The sequence below is a fragment of the Rhineura floridana genome, chromosome 5 (assembly GCF_030035675.1).
Source record: "Rhineura floridana isolate rRhiFlo1 chromosome 5, rRhiFlo1.hap2, whole genome shotgun sequence".
NCBI classification, from domain to species: domain Eukaryota; kingdom Metazoa; phylum Chordata; class Lepidosauria; order Squamata; family Rhineuridae; genus Rhineura; species Rhineura floridana.
In genome coordinates this window covers 77,974,597-77,993,262 of record NC_084484.1, presented here as the reverse complement: position 1 = coordinate 77,993,262, position 18,666 = coordinate 77,974,597, and the positions used below count along the sequence as shown (strand labels likewise).

The following is an 18,666-nucleotide window of genomic DNA, read 5'->3' as shown; positions in this document are numbered from 1 at the left end:
ACACCTCTTCTGGCCCGCTTGCACTGGCTTCCAATTTGCTTCCGAGCCAGATTCAAAGTGCTGGTTTTGACCTATAAAGCCTTATATGGCGTGGGACCACAATACCTGTTGGAACGCCTTTCCCAATATGAACCTGCCCGTATGCTGTGCTCTACATCAAAGGCCCTCCTCAGAGCTCCGACCCACAGAGAAGCTCGGAGGGTGGTAACAAGAACTAGGGCCTTCTCAATGGTGGCCCCCGAACTGTGGAACAGTTTCCCCAATGAGGTGCGCCTTGCGCCGATGCTGCTGTCTTTTCGGCGCCAGGTTAAAACCTTCCTCTTTTCCAGAGCTTTTAATCTAACTTAATTCAGTTTTAAAGTGTGTTGTAATTGTTTTTAGATCTTTCATTCTCTGTACTTTTGCTGTATGGTATTATTGGATTTTATTGTATATATTGTATTGCTTGTTGTTCACCGCCCAGAGAGCTATGCTAGTGGGGCGGTATAAAAATTTAATAAATAATAATAATAAATAAATAATAACCCTAAGTTAGTCATGCCTGTTAATTTCAGCGGGTCTTCTCTGAGTAGAACTAGCATTGAATACCACCCTACATAACACATAATTATGGTTATAGAGCTTCTGTGTGCAGAGCCAGATTGATCACCTACATTTGATTTTTTTTTTTAATCAGCCAACTGCTATCACTTAATTTTGATTTCTTTTATATTGCAGGAGTAATTTTTTATTTGTGTGAGTGTGCCATGTAGTCTTTAGAATTTTTTTTTATTCTCCCCACCCGCCAACCCAGCTTTTAGTGTCATTTTTTCCTGGTCAGTTCTTGCAATTCGGAATGAAATTTGTCGAACAGCATTCCCATAGATAATAGCTCCTGACAGACTCATGTCAGCTTCATGTTAAGATCAATTTGGAAAAACATATTTGAGTAGCCATGTAAAATATTACTGTTTATTCTATGACCAACTCTATCAAACAACTAGAAGGAGGGTTTCCCCCTCAGCATAACTGATGGGCAGAGGGGGAAAAAACCATAGATAGGATAGCTCTTTTTGTTGTACGTATCCTAATGTTTGTGTATGGTTTTGTCATTTTGATAGGTATCTGACAACAAAACTTCATTGCCTGCCAAGCCAGGAGGCTTAACTAGTGGAAGTAATCTTCCATCTTCATTGTCATCCTCATCTGCTCTTCATCCAGTTTCAGCAGGAACAACAGGTCATAGGTCCAATTCCCCATCTTTGTTCAGTAGTGAAGGAAAGCCAAAGACTGATCACTCCAGCCAAGGGGAAGCAGGTTTGGAAGAGCTAAGAACACAAGTTAAGGAGCTGCGAACTATCATTGAAACAATGAAAGACCAGCAGAAGTGAGTGTCACTTAATAATTCTAGTATTGCTGTGGTGTGGTGGACTGTCCCTTTTCCATGTATTAACCATGTAATTTGCAGACTTTTTATGTGTTTGTGGGACTTTTCCTTGTCTTTTCCTTGCCAGGTATTTTCAAAAGATATAGACTGGCCTTCCTCAACCTGGTGCCCTCCAGATATTTTTGACTACAACTTCCTTTAGCCCCAACTAACACTGCCATGCTTCAGCCAAGCACATACACCAAATGCCTGAACCTGCGGTTCCTCTCGTACTGAGCAGGATTACTATCGCAACAACACATCATCAGTAGGGTAAAACTAACCTGTCTCACGACGGTCTAATCCCAGCTCACGTTCCCTAGTATCGTTACGTTTAGGGGGGATTCTGACTTAGAGGCGTTCAGTCATAATCCCACAGATGGTAGCTTCGCCACACTGCCATGCTGTCTATGGCTGAGAGTTATAGTCAAAAACATCTGGAGGGCACTGCGTAAGGTAAGGCGTCTGAGGAAAATGGAAATGTATGAAAAAACAATAAAGGTTCAGTTAGAGGACTTTAATGCATTTTAAGTTCCTTTTTCTTAACTTCTTAAAAAGAAAACAAAATGTATATTTGCAATGTGTTTGTTTACCTGGAGATATTGCTGTCTAATCTTCCCCTAACTATTTTAGGAACTTGGAAAGATGGGCAACATTCCTACTATACCTACTTGTCTTAGATAATGATACAATTTCTCAAGAAGCTGCTACTTCAAGCACAGTAATTCATACCTCAATGAATTCTGCTGTATTACTTATTTTAAAAGAATTTTTATGGTGCTTATAATCTCCATTTTCAATAGGTTTTTAATGATGATGATGATGATGCCACACCTGAAAATAGTAGATATTTTCCATTTTTTCCAGGAACAGTTATTCTACTTACCTAAAGTATATGCCACATATGGCCAAGGCAAGACAGAAAAGAAAACACTGTATGATAGGAAAAGGGGTTATCGGTGGAGCTTTCTCCACACCTCCCTACCTAAGCAGTTGCCTGCTGTTCTTACTTGCTTCATCTTCTTATTCCATATTGTAGCAAATTGTAGGATGACATCCAACCCTATATACTAGAGTATCCTCTGGAACAGATGGGGAGGGACATGGGAGGCTACAGGGAAAGGGAAGTCTATCATGTCTGCTGGTACATCATTGGACATTGCTCACTATGTTCCACATACTGATTATTCTCAATATGGATGGGAGAAATAAACCAACTGAGCAGAACTTTTGAATCCATTGTGGAGCTTCTGGGCCTTCTTTTCCATTATAGTTCTTCATGCCCTTCCAGCCCAATAAAAGGTGTCTGAGAAAATCAAGAGACTGTCTGCATTGGCTCCAGTTCAGGACCAGGAAATGCAACTGGAACAAGGAATTTGACAAACCCTGGTTGAATGTACATGTGGACTTGGATGCATTCGTAACACTCTTTAAATCTTTGCCTAAATGTGTTGTTTAATGTAGCAAAACTTATGGAACAAGGTTAGACTAATGCCAGATAAGCCAGCAAGAAATCAGTGATCTTATCTCCCATTATTTTTTTTTAATGGTAAATGTAGCTATTGAGGGGGTGCGATTTGGATCTGGGTCACAGCATTTCAGATAGGGGATATTTGCCCTGCAAAGGTCCCATGTAGTCTCTCCACCCACCACCTCCTTCTATAAGGCAAATGGCAGTTCTGGGAGAAGATTCAGACTGGGGAAACAGCGGAGAGAGAAAGGGGTAAACCATCCCTTCTGTAACCCCAGCTGGAATTGTAGACCACCATTGCTGTATTTACCCTTTTAAAAACTAAAGGAGACCCCATCATATCTCATTGAAATGTGCCTTAGACATAGTTTGATTGTGACACTACCAAACTCACAGAAATAGTGAGTTATATTAGTAGAAATTGTTAAATAATGGTCATACAATCATTCCTATTTTGTTTTATCTAGAAAAGAGATTAAACAATTGCTGTCTGAATTAGATGAAGAAAAGAAGATCCGGCTACGATTACAGGTACTTGAATTATATGACAACTTTATAGAATGAGAAAAATTCTTAGACAAAATAAGAATGTAATATAAAAAATCTCAGTTCAAATATGGTCCTGCAGATTTTTAATCCATTTGACTTTTCATAATCTATGAAAGAAATTAGAAAAGATATGAAACTGTTTTTAGCTGCTTCTGTTTGCTGGTATTTAAGATTTTTGTTAATTTGTTTTACTGATGGTTGTTTATAATTTATTTTATGTTGCAACTCACCCTGGTATCAGTACCAATGAAAGGCAGGCTATAAATCTTTTTAATAATAAATAAAAAGTGCGATTTACTCCCTCTCCACCCAAAAAAACTATTAGGATGATTTGCAGCAGCCAAGAGCTGCAATATTATCCACAAGCATTTTGACTTTCAGAAACAATAAAATTTAAAAGTAGGTATGGTGTATTTGGAAGGGGAGGTGAATAAGTTACTGCAGTGCTCGGAAAAGGTGTATTACCTCCTCTCTCTCTCTCTCTCTCTCTCTCTCTCTCTCTCTCTCTCTCTCTCTCTCTCTCTCTCACACACACACACACACACACACACACACACACACACACGGTATGCTTTATGACTCAGGCAAATAGTAGTTTGAAGGGATGGTTTAGATCAGGAAAACAGAGCTGGGGCGAAACCTTAAACCTTCCCTAAGTGCTGCAGCCCAAGAAACCTCCTCCCCGGTAGCTGCTTTGAACTTTCAAAAAAAGGGATATCTCATCATAAACACCCCATGTCAATTTTGAGCTTTACAAACCCCTTCCTAAAATCCTTATGCTTCAGAGTTCTGTTGACTTTGGGCCAATCTGAAAGAAGCAGGGTATCCCTCCTCCTGAGTTCCCATTCCTAAGGTTGCGTCTGATGGGAAGTCCAGAGATGAACTCTGAAATTCCTCACTTCAAAAGTTGCATTGAAATAGAGATAACTTGTGTCTGAAATAGAGATAACTGATGTGTCTGAAATCCCCACTAATTTCAAATGTCTCAATTTGTATAGTGTTGCAAGAGATTTTTAGTAGCAGCCAAGAAAGTAGATTAGGAGAAAAGAATATTACCTTGGATTTGGGAGGCCTGAAAACAAATTTCTGCTGATTCATAGCCTTCCTTTAGCCTGTCAACATCTGCGGTCCTCACTTACATAAAACCTTTAAAGTATTCCTCTTACATCTGGCAAACATAGACATATTATATTAAATGATTATGCATAATCAGATGTGTATTTTATGCAAAATTTATAAAAATTACAATTGTATGATTGTTCAAAGATATCCTTGTGTTCTAGCAACTTATGTGAACTGTGTTCATATCATCTTGTGCCCCATGAGTGTCTATGTGTTAGACAATGCTCAGATATTCAGTTGGCTGTGCATGTACACACATGTTCACTATCATATGGTTCCATATCTGAAAACAATCACCAGTTGGTGCTTTTATGAAAAAGCTTGAGATTGTTATGAGCCACTCAGTGTTGTACCATGGTCAATCAGCTGCACATATGCAATACCACATGCCTGAATATCTGAAAATAATTGCTATGTATTAATTTACACTTAGTGTAAATTAGGTGTTTTTATGAAACAGTGTACAATTTTTATACCATGTTCAAAATTTAATCAGCTGCATATGCACATGTATGTGTGGTATTGCATGCCTCCAGATCTGAAAATGAACACTACATATTAGTCTTCATATGGTATGGTTGGTGCTTTTCTGCAGAGTGCATGATCATTATGAATAGTTGAGCTATGCTGACACACTGATTTTAGTTAATGTCAGAAACACATAATATTTGGGCATTCAGATTACATGTGGGTAAACAAACATGTGAAGGGGAATGCTACTAAGCTCTTCCCTCATCTGGCATATCACCTTCATGTTTGCTATCAAACTTGTGGATGGCTGTAAACATCTAAAGCAGGGAGCCTCCTCTATTCATGGTTTTAGTTTTTATTTTTTAAGTAAAGGAAATGGGGCGGGGGGGAGTTCCACATTGTAATAAAAACTTTGCCCTGACATAATTTCTAAGGCCTTTTTTGAGATTTGTGTTTAGGCTAGGAAAAAGGAAGTTGTGGCTCTCTAGATGCTGTTGGACTCCAACTCCCAATAGGCCCAGTCAGAATGACCAAGTTACAGATGATGGGAGTTAGAGCCCAGCAGCATCTGGAGGGCCACAGGTTCCCCATCCCTGGCCTAGACTATATCTAGAGTTCCCATCTTGTCAGACAGACACCATACCATTTTCACCTGGTACTTCTATATGTGGATTTGCATGCTATGGGAAAATAAAAAGGTTGACCAAACAAAGATTTCCAAATGAAATTGTGCCACATCTTTGGTCCCACTGATAATAAAATTTATGCTCACAGCTGCCTGTAAAGTGCATATTTTTGTCTATTGAGTAGTTGGTGCTTCTAGAAGCACACAAACGGTATCAAGGTGAAAGTTTTTCCGTTCTTTATGCACAGCACTGGGTATTTAGGTTTACTGCTGCTGAAAATTGAGGTTTCCTTTGGTATGACTAAAACCTAAGAATAGATCTGTTTTCCATGGATTTGCCTAACCCAGCCGTCTGCTCTCCAGATGTTTTCAACTACACCTACCACCTCATCTCATCTGTCCTAGTCAGCAGATGAGAATTGTAGTCCTAATGGTGAAAGTTGATCTAACCTTAAAAAAAAAACTAACCTGGTGCCATTGCCACATATTGTGGTAATGAATTCATATAAATGGATCATTTATAGAATATTTATTTTGTTTTGCCTTGAACCAATCAAGGTGCTGCAGAGATGTCAGGAAGGGTGTGGAGCTCCAGGATGAGGATAGCTTTATAGTAAAAAACATAGCAACTAAGATGAATCCTAAGAACCAATCAGAAGGCTTATAAGCTGAAACTTTCCAGTGCCATGGTGGACATGCATTCCCACAACCAACCAACTTTCCCAGTTATCAGGCCCCAGCTCTGAGCTTGGAGCCCTGCTCTCCCAGATAACACAGGTGTCTCCAGCATGAGATCACTCCTTCTAATGAGAACAAACTTCTTTCCAGCGACAAGATTTAACCCAGAGGTCTCTAGCAAGGAACCATTTTCTCAGGCCAAGAAACCATTTTTTTCACAAGCAGTGGAGGCTGGTTCACTGGGGCTACTGGGACACAGCCCTACCAATAGAATATAAAGCAATTTTTTAAAAAATCCTTCCGCATCTCAAAGCTACACAGTCGTTCTATCCCACACACATTTTATACTTCTGTTTGAACTCAGAAAGCCTCTGCAAACATTTCTGTCAATCTACTATTTTCTGACCAGTCAGGCCTCTACAGCACTCAGCCAATCGTAATCCAAAAGTATAGCTATGGCAAAGAGGGCCCTCTCGTATCTGAGGCTTATAGATCCTAATCATGTCTCCTTTGCTCAAGTCTGTGAGAGGAGGCTAAGTTTGTGAGGAGGTGTTGGTGGTTTTAATAGTTAAACCCTTTAGGCTGCATCACACTTTGATTGGATAGAATATTGCCTGCACATTTTCCTTCTCAGTAAGCCAATTTACAAGAGCCTCCTTGTCTTCATAACTGTAAAAAACAAGCACACTAGAGGATCTGGAGATTTAACTGAAAAATCCTCTCTGTCACTAGCTAATGTTGGGTACATTACTATGGAAAAAATGGAAATGGACTGCCTTCAAGTCGATTCCGACTTATGGCAACCCTATGAATAGGGTTTTCATGGTAAATCGTATTCAGAGGGGGGTTGCCATTGCTTTCCTCTGAGGCTGAGAGGCAGTGACTGGCCCAAGGTCACCCAGTGAGCTTCATGGCTATGTGAGGATTCGAACCCCAGGTCGTAGTCCAACACCTTAACCACTACACCACACTGGCTCTATTACTATAGCATCCTTTTAATCAAAGGGGTAGCCAGCTAGCTATGGTTTACAGCAGAAGGGAAACAATACTCAAATAGCACTTTAGAGGCTAGCAAATATATTATTCCATAAGCTTTCATGGATGACCAGGAATGCTGCATCTGATGAAGTGGACTTTAGTCCCAAAAGCTTATACCATAATACATTTGATGGTCTTTAAGGTACTAGTACTGTTTGTTTTGTTGTTTTGCTAAAATTGTACTATGATCCACTCTACAGGGTTGTTGTAAGGATAAAAAGACTATAAAATACTTTGGCAAACTTAAAATATTATTACAAAAGATAGGATGATGCAGAGAGATGGTTCAAAGGAGAACTCAGTGTACAAGATCATGGAGTGCACCCAGTCTGCACCTTCCACCTAGGCAAACTTGTCCTAGCAGACAGCCACACAATGGATTTGCTAAGGATCTGCATACGAAGACCAATGTTTGTAGGCCTGAATATTGTGGTTGTGTTCCAGATTCTTTTTTCTTTGATGTTTAGGCTAAGCTTTTTTTATGATTCCAAATCTGGATCCCTTCCTCCAATTCAAAATCGGGAGCAGGCAAGCTGGAGAGAATTTTTTTTTATTTTTCTTATTCCTTATTTATCATAATTACATTTATATCCATTCCACCTTTCCTCCAAGTAGCTCAAGGTGGCATTAATGGGTCTCCTTTTCCCCATGTTATCCCCACAACAATCTTGTGAGGTAGGTTAGGCTTTAGGCACAGTGACTGGCCAAAGGTCACACAATGAGTTTCATGGCTGATTTTAACTCCAGGTCCTAGTCCACTTAACATCCTTCTACCTTATTCCACATTCTGAAAAAAAATATAGAAGTGAATAAACTAGGGGAGGGGAATAATCTTTTTGCGTAGGTCTGGACATTTATGGAGGCCCTTGTTAACAGTCCTGTGTGTAGCACCTTTAAGATTAACCAGTTAAGACTGCAGTCCTGTACATAATAAACAGGGAGCGATCTCCATGGAATTCAGTGGGGGTTACTTCTGAGTAATGTATACTTTCTTTGACATGAACCCACACTAGACATTATGACAGCAGGGACCCCTACTGAACCCAGATAAGAAACTTAAGTGCTAAGTATTAATGAAACTGTAATTTTTAAGTGTTCAATGTTTCTTTATAAAGGAGGAGGACAGGGAGAGAATCAGAACAGGTGGGGGCCACACAACATTTTTCCCAACAGAAAAGCAGCTGTGACATTAGGGACCCCTTCTGAACCAAAGGAAGACACTTTTCAATTTAGGAAGGTGCTAAGTAGGGATGGGCGAGAATTCAGCTGAATTCAGATTTAGTACCGAATTTTTCAATAGTCCACATATTCTCCATCTTTGTGGAGCAATCCTGTTTGCTCCGAACTTCAGTAGCTTTCCCCTGACACCGTTTTTCCCCCCTCGAATATTCCCATTAATATATTGTTCTTTTACTATTTTTACTCACAGCACAGCAGTACCTCTGCCTCTCTCCTCTCTGCCACCCCCTACCGCCAAGGAAAAAAGCCAAGCCTCACCCATGTTGACTCGGGGGGGGGGCACTGAAAGCTGCTTTCCAAAAGGAAAACATCTTGTCTCTGCTTGCTAGCTAACATGAAAACTGACCAGCCTCAGTCACAGCAGAGGAGGTGGCAGCAAAACTGTTTTCCTTACCTTTATCAAATTTTCTATCAGATTGCCGATATTTTCTTCAAAATACTGATATTTTCTTTCATTGAAAGAAAATATCAATATTTTGAAATAAAATATTAATATCAAAATTTTGGAGAGGGGAAAATCAGACCAGTAAAAGCAGTGGATAGCAGACAAAAATCGAATTCAAATCAATACTGCCTGTTAGGTTGACGGAATGCTTTCAAAGTAACACCAGCCAACAGATCCCATCCCTAGGGTTAACTATTTTTTAAATTGTAATGCTTTAGTGTCCACTGTAGCTTTTCAATGGAGGTGGATGGGGAGAAAACTTGAACAATTTATCCACACCCTTGTGACCACCATTGGCCATACCCCCATCATCTCCTAGCTCCACCAGGTCTATTGGACACCAGCTGCCTCTGTTGACAGGTACTATCATTTTGAGGTGGGATTATCTGAGCTGTACACAGTATTCTAAAGGGGTCAGCACCATACTTTATATGAATATAATAGCAATATGGAGTTGGGTGTTTTATTTTCAACCCCTTTTTTTAATAATTTCTAATATTGATTTGATATACTATGCTGCCACGGCTTAGATTAAAGGATGTATTTAGGTATTGGGTAAAGTTGACATTTGATAAAACAGCTTATTGCGTGGATATGGTTTAATCTGGATCTTTCTGTCCTTTTATAGATGGAGGTTAATGATATAAAGAAAGTTCTTCAATCAAAGTGAATTCTGGATAGATGGAATGTCGTATTATTCATTGTGACAGAGACATTATGCCCCAGACAAAATAACTTTGTGCCAAATGATTAAAGATCTGCCTACATCCCTTGTTTGAACAACTAGCACAAGAGTTTGAATAGCACAACACAAATTCCAGCGAAGAGGGGAAATTTCCATGAGATACAGATGCTTAGTTATTGCACTGGTTGTGACTGAAATTCTTCTTACTGTGCTAAAGTCTTCACTACTTCAAGTTCACAGGCAATTGAAAACTCAGGCAGTTTAGTTCATAGTGGTACTATTTTAATGGTATTTTCCATAAGTAAAATGTACTTCAGGTTTATCAGTTTACAGGTTTTATGATTTTGACTTTTTAAATTGTCTTTTGTCACACAGATTCTTAAAATGTTTGTATTGCATATAGCCAGAAATGAATGTTGATATCTGGGTGAGGAGTTGTTTGTTTGTTTCTCTCTCCCCCTCTCTCTTTTGCTTCACATAGAACAGCTTTTTGTGTTTATTTTAAATACAATTACATATGCAATTTTAGGTCCAAAAATTATCTACAAGATGAATTTTGTGTACAAATTGTGTATTTAAAAAAGAAAAAATGAAGAAAAATCTGGTCTTTGTAATGATTTGTGCCTTCTTTTGCCAAACTGATTGGAGCTGGTTATAGGCCAGATCTTAGAAATGTAGCTACCACAATGAGGCCTGTCAGTCCACTAGAGGTCACTCTATCAGTATATTAGCTGCTTGCTCATAAGAAAACATGTTTGTTTGTTTTTGCTAAGGCAGTATAATGGCCACAGCACATTGAAGCAGGTTTATTTGAAACAGGTTTATTTCAACAGCTGTGGCTTTTATTCAACTGAGAATTCACCGCTGCTTGATTTTATTCATACTTTTAAACACTTGCTTTCATCTCCAGGTTTACACATCTTGGGTGAACAGAATATGCATAATCTGAGCAAAAATGAATAAAATATAAAACAACAAGAGAGAGTTGTATTATTTCATACAGATATGTTGTATGTGCTTAATATCAATTTTCACATATACTGTGAATTTCCTAACATGGGGAGATGAGTGGTTTTTGTATAACGGCATCCTAGAAGCTGGGCTTTCTTTCCTAGGCTTACAGAAAAGCATTATTTACTTATCTGTTTATAGATAGCGAGAATCTCAGCTTTTGAAGATAATTGAAAATAGCTCATCACAAAAGTTGTAGTTGGGTTTCCTATTTTCATAACAAAATTAATGTTATATATATATTAATGGTACAGTCCTGTGCACATCTACTCAGGTGTAAATCATATTCAGTGATATTTACTCCCAGGTAAGTGTGTATAGGATTGCAGCCTGAGACTGTACTCCTAAAATAATTTACTAGGAAGGAAGCCCCATTGAATGCAGTGAGTCTTATGTTTAAGTAAACATCCATAGGATTGTATTATGCTTTTCCTTTAACAATTTAGGTATTTGTGCTGCTAAAACATCAATTTTTTGCTGTCCAATGGTGTTTTGGCACTGCTGTGTGATGAGAGGTATAAAGTTTACATTAAGTGACTCTGTCTATCATCTCAAGTCATCATTTAGCATTCTTACCCCCACCCCCAAAATTAGGAATTCACTGTGGTTTGTTTTAACTTCTAGTTCTATGAGTAATTGGCTGGAGTGCTTACAACACAGTGGTCATCTCTATAGAGACTTCTGTAAAGTTGAATTATGTTATATACACATGAAGATGGAACAAGTTTCAGATTAGTGATATCAGAATCCTTATGTTAATGTGTATTTCTCATTTCTTAACATTAACACAGTCACTAATTAAACATTTTTCACTGTGATGCCTCTCATTTTAAAGCTGCATTATGATCTCTGTATTCAGAAAACCAAACCCATTTTGATAAGTATCTTTACATAATGCTTTAAGAATGAGGAAATGTGAAATCAACTCCTTGATCTTCACATCCATGTGTTGTAATAGAAAGGTCAGTATTATTCTTAATTAATTTACAGAAGTAACTATTCTCCAGTCCTAAGACAGTGCTTAGGATATTGCGCTGCAACAAATACATCAATGTCATGCTACATAATCTGCCACTGCAGTGAAATTGCAATATACAAAACAGTTCAAAGTGCTTAGGAGTGTGCAAAAGGCAAATAGAAGCCTGAGATGTGCGCTCAGAATGCCAAAGGTCTATGGGTTTCACAACTCCTCTTCAGTGGTATGCTATTTTGAATGTTTAACAGGAAATCAGTGCTTTTCAGCATGTGTATGCATGCTGAGGATCCCCATCTGTACCAAACTCTAGGAATCAGTGTGGCAAGTAAGTGGATATGCAAAGTTGCCACGAGACAGAGCTTCTCAAAGCCACTTCCGGAAGACTGATTCATATGTTAGCATAGGAGCTGCTTCCATATGATTGCATTGCACGTTGTTCTGGTAACAACTGAAGAAAAACCCTATGTCAGTTCAAATATTTGATTCCTTTCTGTGCCAGCTTCACTTTTTCTGGGAGCTTAGGGTTGTACAGCTGTATACAGCTGTTACCAATGTGAAGTTGGACCTGTTCATGTCCATATGTGGCTCCCATACAACAAGATTAACATGCTGATTGGGACTATGAATGCAATAGGCTTTGCTTCCTACTGGGCCTTTGTAGTTCTCTTACTGTTTTCTAGCAATAAACATTTATAACTTCAAAACTAATTTGACAAGCAGAGAGGTAATACTTCTAAATTTATATATATTTGAAACTGTAGGATAGCATAGTGGATTTCTGATTTCACTCACTTGGAAAACTAATTCAATAAATACAGTATGGGTTCAAACATGGCCCTGAAATGTAAAACATAGTTCTAAAATGTTATTTTGGGGGAAGGGGCTATCTTAATTCAGCCTTGTCTGACCTGAAATCAGAGTCTCTAATTTTTTTCTCTCCCTCCTGTTACAATGGTAAAATGTCATTTTATAAAACTGTATTGAGGAGTCCAACGTATTGTGATTTGTAAAATAAGATTAAATGAGATTTTGTGGAAATATTTTGTTCATAGCTTCACTGTTCTTCGAAAGATGAATTATCACTCATTCTGCATTACAGTTACAAAATAGAAAGTATTTTACAAAGAAATTACATTTCCAGTAGTTTAAAAGGGATGACAATTTCATTTACATCTATAGTTATAATGCAGTTATGTCAGAAATATTTATTTTTCTGGTCAAAGCAAATAGAAAGGAACACGCTGCAAATTCCATCTTGAACTGAATGTGTTTCGACTTTGTTTTTGTTTGAATTGTGCTAAATTGCCTTCAGCGGGCACAGATGAAGCACCAATTTGGTGCTACCTTTATTAAGCAATTTCTATTATTTGCATTTTATTTTATGTTGATTTCAAGAGCATTATCAAATATACAGCTTTAATAATTATGAATAGCTGAGCTTTTATAACCCATATTTAGTATTTAAGTTTGCATTGCATAATTTTAACGTTTCCTTACATAATTAAGTGAAACCTATTTGTTAGAAATCCCCTTAAATTAAGACAACTCCAGGTACTGCAACACAATCTATATCCTAACTCAATTCAATTTAACATGTAGATAAGGAAAATATATAGGGTAGCATGTTAGCACATGCATGATAGCCTTGTCCACCAAAACTCTTGGGTCTTGCTTCTGAAGCAAAGGGGTCAAGGATATTAAGCTAGTGACATTGGTAAAATGTTGGTCTTTTCCTCCCATCAACAAAACCAATATTTTTGCAACTTATTTGAACACTATGGCCTGGTTCCCTCGAAACAGCTAAAATATAGCTTAGCAAGGACATGCAAAAATTGAGAAAGTGGATAGAGAAAAAAATTTCTCCCTCATAATACTAGTAGTGGACATTCAAAGAAGCTGAATGTTGGAAGATTCAGGACAGACAAAAGGAAGTACTTCTTGAATCAGCGCATAGTTAAACTATAGAATTTGGTCCCACAAGACGCAGTAATGGCCACCAGCAGAGCTTGGAAGTAACTCGTTATTTTTAACGAGTTACTTGTAATTAGTTACAATTTTAAATAACGAGTGGGTAATTCCATTACATTTGGCAAGTAACGGAACAACTAGTAATTTCCCTACTTTTCAGCAGCAACTTTAACGTTTCCACGTTAGGTTGGACGTTACTTGGGGGCGGGAACAAGGGGAAGTCAGCTCCTGGCTGTGATTGGTTAACACAAGACATGTGCCTCACACTGATTGGACCTCTGCGCAGACTCTCCCCTCGTGATCTGTGTTAGGAGGCACGAGGGAAGAGGTGAATAGGCAGGGCCTGCTAGCGTCTGAGAGGAAAAAATGGACGCCGGAGGAAAAAGCCAGGTCAAGGACAACGGAGAAGGCAGCAGCAGAATGGCGAAGAGCTGTGGAGGTGAGTGACAATGATTTCTGTGTGTCTGTGTGTGTGTGTGCCCCCCCACGGCCCCTTCCGCCCCCCCACGGCCCCTTCTGCCCCTCCCACTGCCTCTCCTTGCCTTGCTGCCGCCCCCCCATCAATCACAAGGCACTTCTGAAACTTTGGCCACTTCTCTTCCTTCCCCCCCTTTTTGAACTCTCCCCCTTGTTCCTATGCATGCCTGTGTGCTGTATTTATCCAGACAGAGCACTCCTGCCTTTTAAAATGCCGGCTAGCTTTTTATTGTATATTTATTTGAACTCCATCTTTTTATTTGTATTTTTGTCCTGTTTAATCACAAGACTGAATTGTATGTGGGACAAAAACTGTCTCAGTAATAATAATAATAATAATAATAATAATAATAATAAAAAATCATTAGGCATATAATAAATGGCTTAAGGCTGATTTTTTTGTTCTTGGCAGAGATGAGGTGAGAAGTAGGGTCCTTGCAGCTCCTCCTCTCAGTCCCCCAGCTCACAAACTCATGTTCTGTGAGAAAGAGAGAGATTCCCAGTCCCAGAGAGAGATAGACTGTTGACAATCTCTGCTAATATCTATACAAATGTACATAACATGCATCACCTGAACTCACATGATCTAGAGTTACCTTAGATCTTGCAAGATTTGCAAATGAGAAGCAATAGGGTTTTATATTAGTTCTGATTGTCTATTGGGCTATCATAGGTTATATGTTTTTTTCATTTTCTATGGCAAAAACTCCAACTTCAGTGGAATTTATGTGATGTGTTCTAATCATTTGAATTTGGCTAATGAATGCTTTATTCTTTCATCAGAACTTTAGCAGTAGTACTAAAATATTAATAAAAAAGAAAAGGGAAAGAAAAAATACTTTACATACATCATTCAGCTGTATTGCTAATTATAGATATAGATATAAAAGATAAACGGCATTTTGTCAAAAGTATTTTTGTCTACATTTTATACCTCATTCTTGGTTTTCCAAGCTTGGCATGGAATGCTTCTCATACAGAATTAATTTGAAATGCTGCATATTTATTATCATAACCATCATATTCAAAATAAAAAATATATGTACCGCCTTCAAGTTGATTCCAACTTATGGTGACCCTATGAATAGGGTTTTCATGAGGCTGAGAGGCAGTGACTGGCCCAAGGTCACCCAGTGAGCTTCATGGCTATGTGGGGATTTGAACCCTAGTCTCATTTTGTTCTCACAACAACCCTGTGAGATAGTAGGTTAGACTGGCCCAGGCAGGGTTATTTAGTGAGCAAAAATGATGCAAATAGGATCTCTTTTAATTGTGCTATCGACCTGCTTACTTCCACTCTGACTGGGGGATCTTGCAGCATGGGGAAGAGATGGGGGCACATCACAGCTGAAGTTCACCCATATAGGAGCATTATCTCTTGTTTATTACAGAGACGCCTGTTGCAGGTTTTGCTGCTGAGAGCAGCAGTCAGTTAGTGCGGCCACTTGAGTCACAGCTTGTTGATCCTGAGGAGGCAAAACTAGAAAGTGAGGTTCAGAAAGGAGGCCCTGTGCATGAGGAGGAGGAGGGCATGAAGCAGTGCCAGTTGCCCACAGCCACATCTGCAGAACAGCAAGTACCATGGTTTGGCTTTGAGAAAGCTTGTACATTTGTGAGCCAGAGTGGGGAAAATGTTGTTGTACGATGCAATTACTGCCTTCCAAGGATCAAAAATCTGAGATCAGCTGTTTCCTCCTCATCCAATGTGAAGAAACATTTTGAGGTAAGCCTTTGTCATGCTGGTCCTCAAAGAGTGTCCATTGTCTATTTATGTTTAAATTGTGAAGTTCCTCTTCCATTTTTTCTTGGATTCATGCTTTGTTCTTCTTCCTCAGAGGGCACACCCTGTCACCCAGAGCAATCTCGACAGGAGAATCATTGATTTCATTGTAGAGGAGACATTACCACTTCAGACTGTGGACAAACCATCATTCATTAATCTGGTTCGCATTGGACTTCCCAAAGATCTCACCATCATATGTGCCAAGACTCTGAGAGACAGAATTGAGAAGAGAGCATGCCACATGAAAGAAACTCTTGCAAACCGAATGGGTGGTGTGGCATATATAGCAACCACTGCAGATTGTTGGACCAATGGCAAGAAGAGTTACTTTGGGGTAACAGCCCACTGGATCAACCCAACTACCCTGAAACGTGAGGTCGGGGCCTTGGCTTGTAAGCGTCTGAAGGGTCGCCATACATACGATGTCCTTTCAAAAGCACTGCATGATGTACATGTGCAGTACAGGATCCACAACAAAGTTATGTGCACTACTACAGACAATGGCTCCAACTTTGTGAAAGCGTTCAGAGTTTTCATGGCCAAAGAACCAGTGGAAGCTGCAGGCACCAGTGACGATGATGGTGATAACCAGGAAGAGGAGGAGGCTGAGGTGGAGTTTGTGCCTATCTGTGAGATCCTGGACACAGGACCTGAGGCAGAGGAAGAAGCTGCAGACTCAGGAGAGGATTTTGTTTTACCACCACACCAGAGATGTGCTAGCCACACCCTCAACCTTGTGGCAACACAAGACATAGAGGCCATGCTTTCTGACTCCTCCAAAAGTAGTCTTCTTGGTCCTTTCAAGAAACAGTTTCGTTCCTTGATGGGAAAGTGCAGCAAGTTGTGGTCCAAGCAGAACCAATCAGCCCAGATTGCTGAGTATATCTGTGCGCAATGTGGTGTGTATCTGAAGGTACCGAATAAGACCAGGTGGAATTCCACCTTTGATGTGTTGAAGCAACTACATGAGCTCCTGTCAACTGTGCCACTAAAAATGCATGCCATAACGGACCGCTGCTCCTTGTCCAGGATCACAGCTGCTGAGATTGAAGTGGTACAGGAATACACAGAGATTATGGAGCCACTAGCCCAGTCCCTAGATATCCTGCAACGGGAGAACGGCATGTTCATGGGGTATTTGCTACCAACGCTCTGCAATCTGGACCGCAAGTTAGAAGGACTGGAAAACAAACCTGAGAGGTACACATACTGTTTTCAGCTGCTGAGAGGTGTGCGCGAAGCCCTAAGAAAGCGGTTTGCAGCTATCTGGGAGGACAAGAGGCTTCTTCTGGCAGCCTGCCTACACCCTCGCTTCAAACTAGATTGGCTGGAATCGTGTCAGGCCACCACCCATACCAACAAGTAAGAACATTAGGGAAGCCCTTTGGGTGGATTACTCCAAGGGAAATGTTGTCTCAAGGGAGACATCAGAGGGCTTAAGGTGGTAGGCAGGGGCTGGGCCTTTTCTTCCTGGGGCTCCTCATCACAACCTTGGGTTGCTGCAGGTAATCCTTAAGGGTCTGCTGTGCTGCCCCATGAGTGTGGTGACTTGGTCACCTTCCTACCTTCCATGTCATCATCCACAGGCTCAGGCTGGACCCTGAACCAGGGGACATGACAAGCATCAGGAAATGAAGAGCAGATGATGGTTTCCTAACATATATGTGTTAACATATCCTCTCTCTTTCTTAGATACACAATGGAAGCCTTGCTGAAAGCTGAAATAAAGATGGGTGTACTTAATGAGGACAGTGATCAGTCTTCAGATAAAGACCAGGAAGGAGATGACTTAGAAGATGACTTCTTTAACTTTCTGCCCCAGGGCAAGAAGTCAGCAGTGGACACTGCTGAGGAGGAACTGGTGGGGTACCTGAGGTCTCCCAGCAGGGAAGTGTCATCACTCCATGGCTTTCCACGTGTGCTGCGGTGTTTTTTGCAGCACAACACAGGCATGCCTTCAAGCGCCGCAGTAGAACGCCTGTTCAGTACTGGTGGCAACGTAATGACTGTAAAAAGACATTCCTTGTCTGACATGCTCTTTGAGCATCTTGTTCTTTTGAGACATAACAGAAACATATTATAAAAGCATTTCAAGTGTAAAATTTGATTTCAAGAGTTGGGGTATCTTCATTGCTTGGGGGGATGTGAGATTCTGTTATGCCATTATGTTAATCTTATGGATAAAAATTTTTATTCTACTACCCCCTGTGTGTGTGTGTTTATTTTTAATATTGTTTTAGGCTTCTTAGATGTGCAGCAGCCAAGGCCAGCACCTTGTAGGAGTTTTTTTTAAAAAGTAACTGAAATGTAATTGTAGTGATTACTTTTGAGAAAAAGTAAAGTAATCAGTTACTTTCAGAGCAATTGTAATTGTAACGGTAATTACTACTTTTTCCCAAGCAATTGTAACTGTAATTTATTACTTTTAAAAAGTAATCTTCCAAGCTCTGGCCACCAGCTTGGATGGCTTTAAAAGAAGATTAGACAAATTCATGGAGGACAGGGCTATCAATGGCTACTAGCCGTGATGGCTGTGCTCTGCCACCCTAGTCAGAGGCAGTATGCTTCTGAAAACCAGTTGCCGGAAACCTCAGGAGGGGAGAGTGTTCTTGCACTCGGGTCCTGCTTGCGGGCTTCCCCCAGGCACCTGGTTGGCCACTGTGAGAACAGGATGCTAGACTAGATGGGCCACTGGCCAGATCCAGCAGGCTCTTATGTTTTTA

General features: G+C 39.9%; 1 protein-coding gene across 7 annotated transcripts in view; it reads left to right on the top strand.

Annotated features, from left to right (window-relative positions):
* Positions 1 to 12,753, top strand: part of SH3KBP1 (SH3 domain containing kinase binding protein 1) — a 352,368-nt gene extending 339,615 nt beyond the window's left edge. For all 7 annotated transcript variants that reach the window (XM_061627260.1, XM_061627264.1, XM_061627259.1 and 4 more), the window contains 3 exons: positions 1,101 to 1,366; positions 3,344 to 3,407; positions 9,672 to 12,753. In XM_061627260.1, coding sequence (XP_061483244.1) covers positions 1,101 to 1,366; positions 3,344 to 3,407; positions 9,672 to 9,713 — 372 coding nt within the window. In that variant the 3' untranslated portion in view covers positions 9,714 to 12,753. The remainder of the gene's footprint in view (positions 1 to 1,100; positions 1,367 to 3,343; positions 3,408 to 9,671) is intronic.
* The last annotated feature ends 5,913 nt before the right edge of the window (positions 12,754 to 18,666 follow it).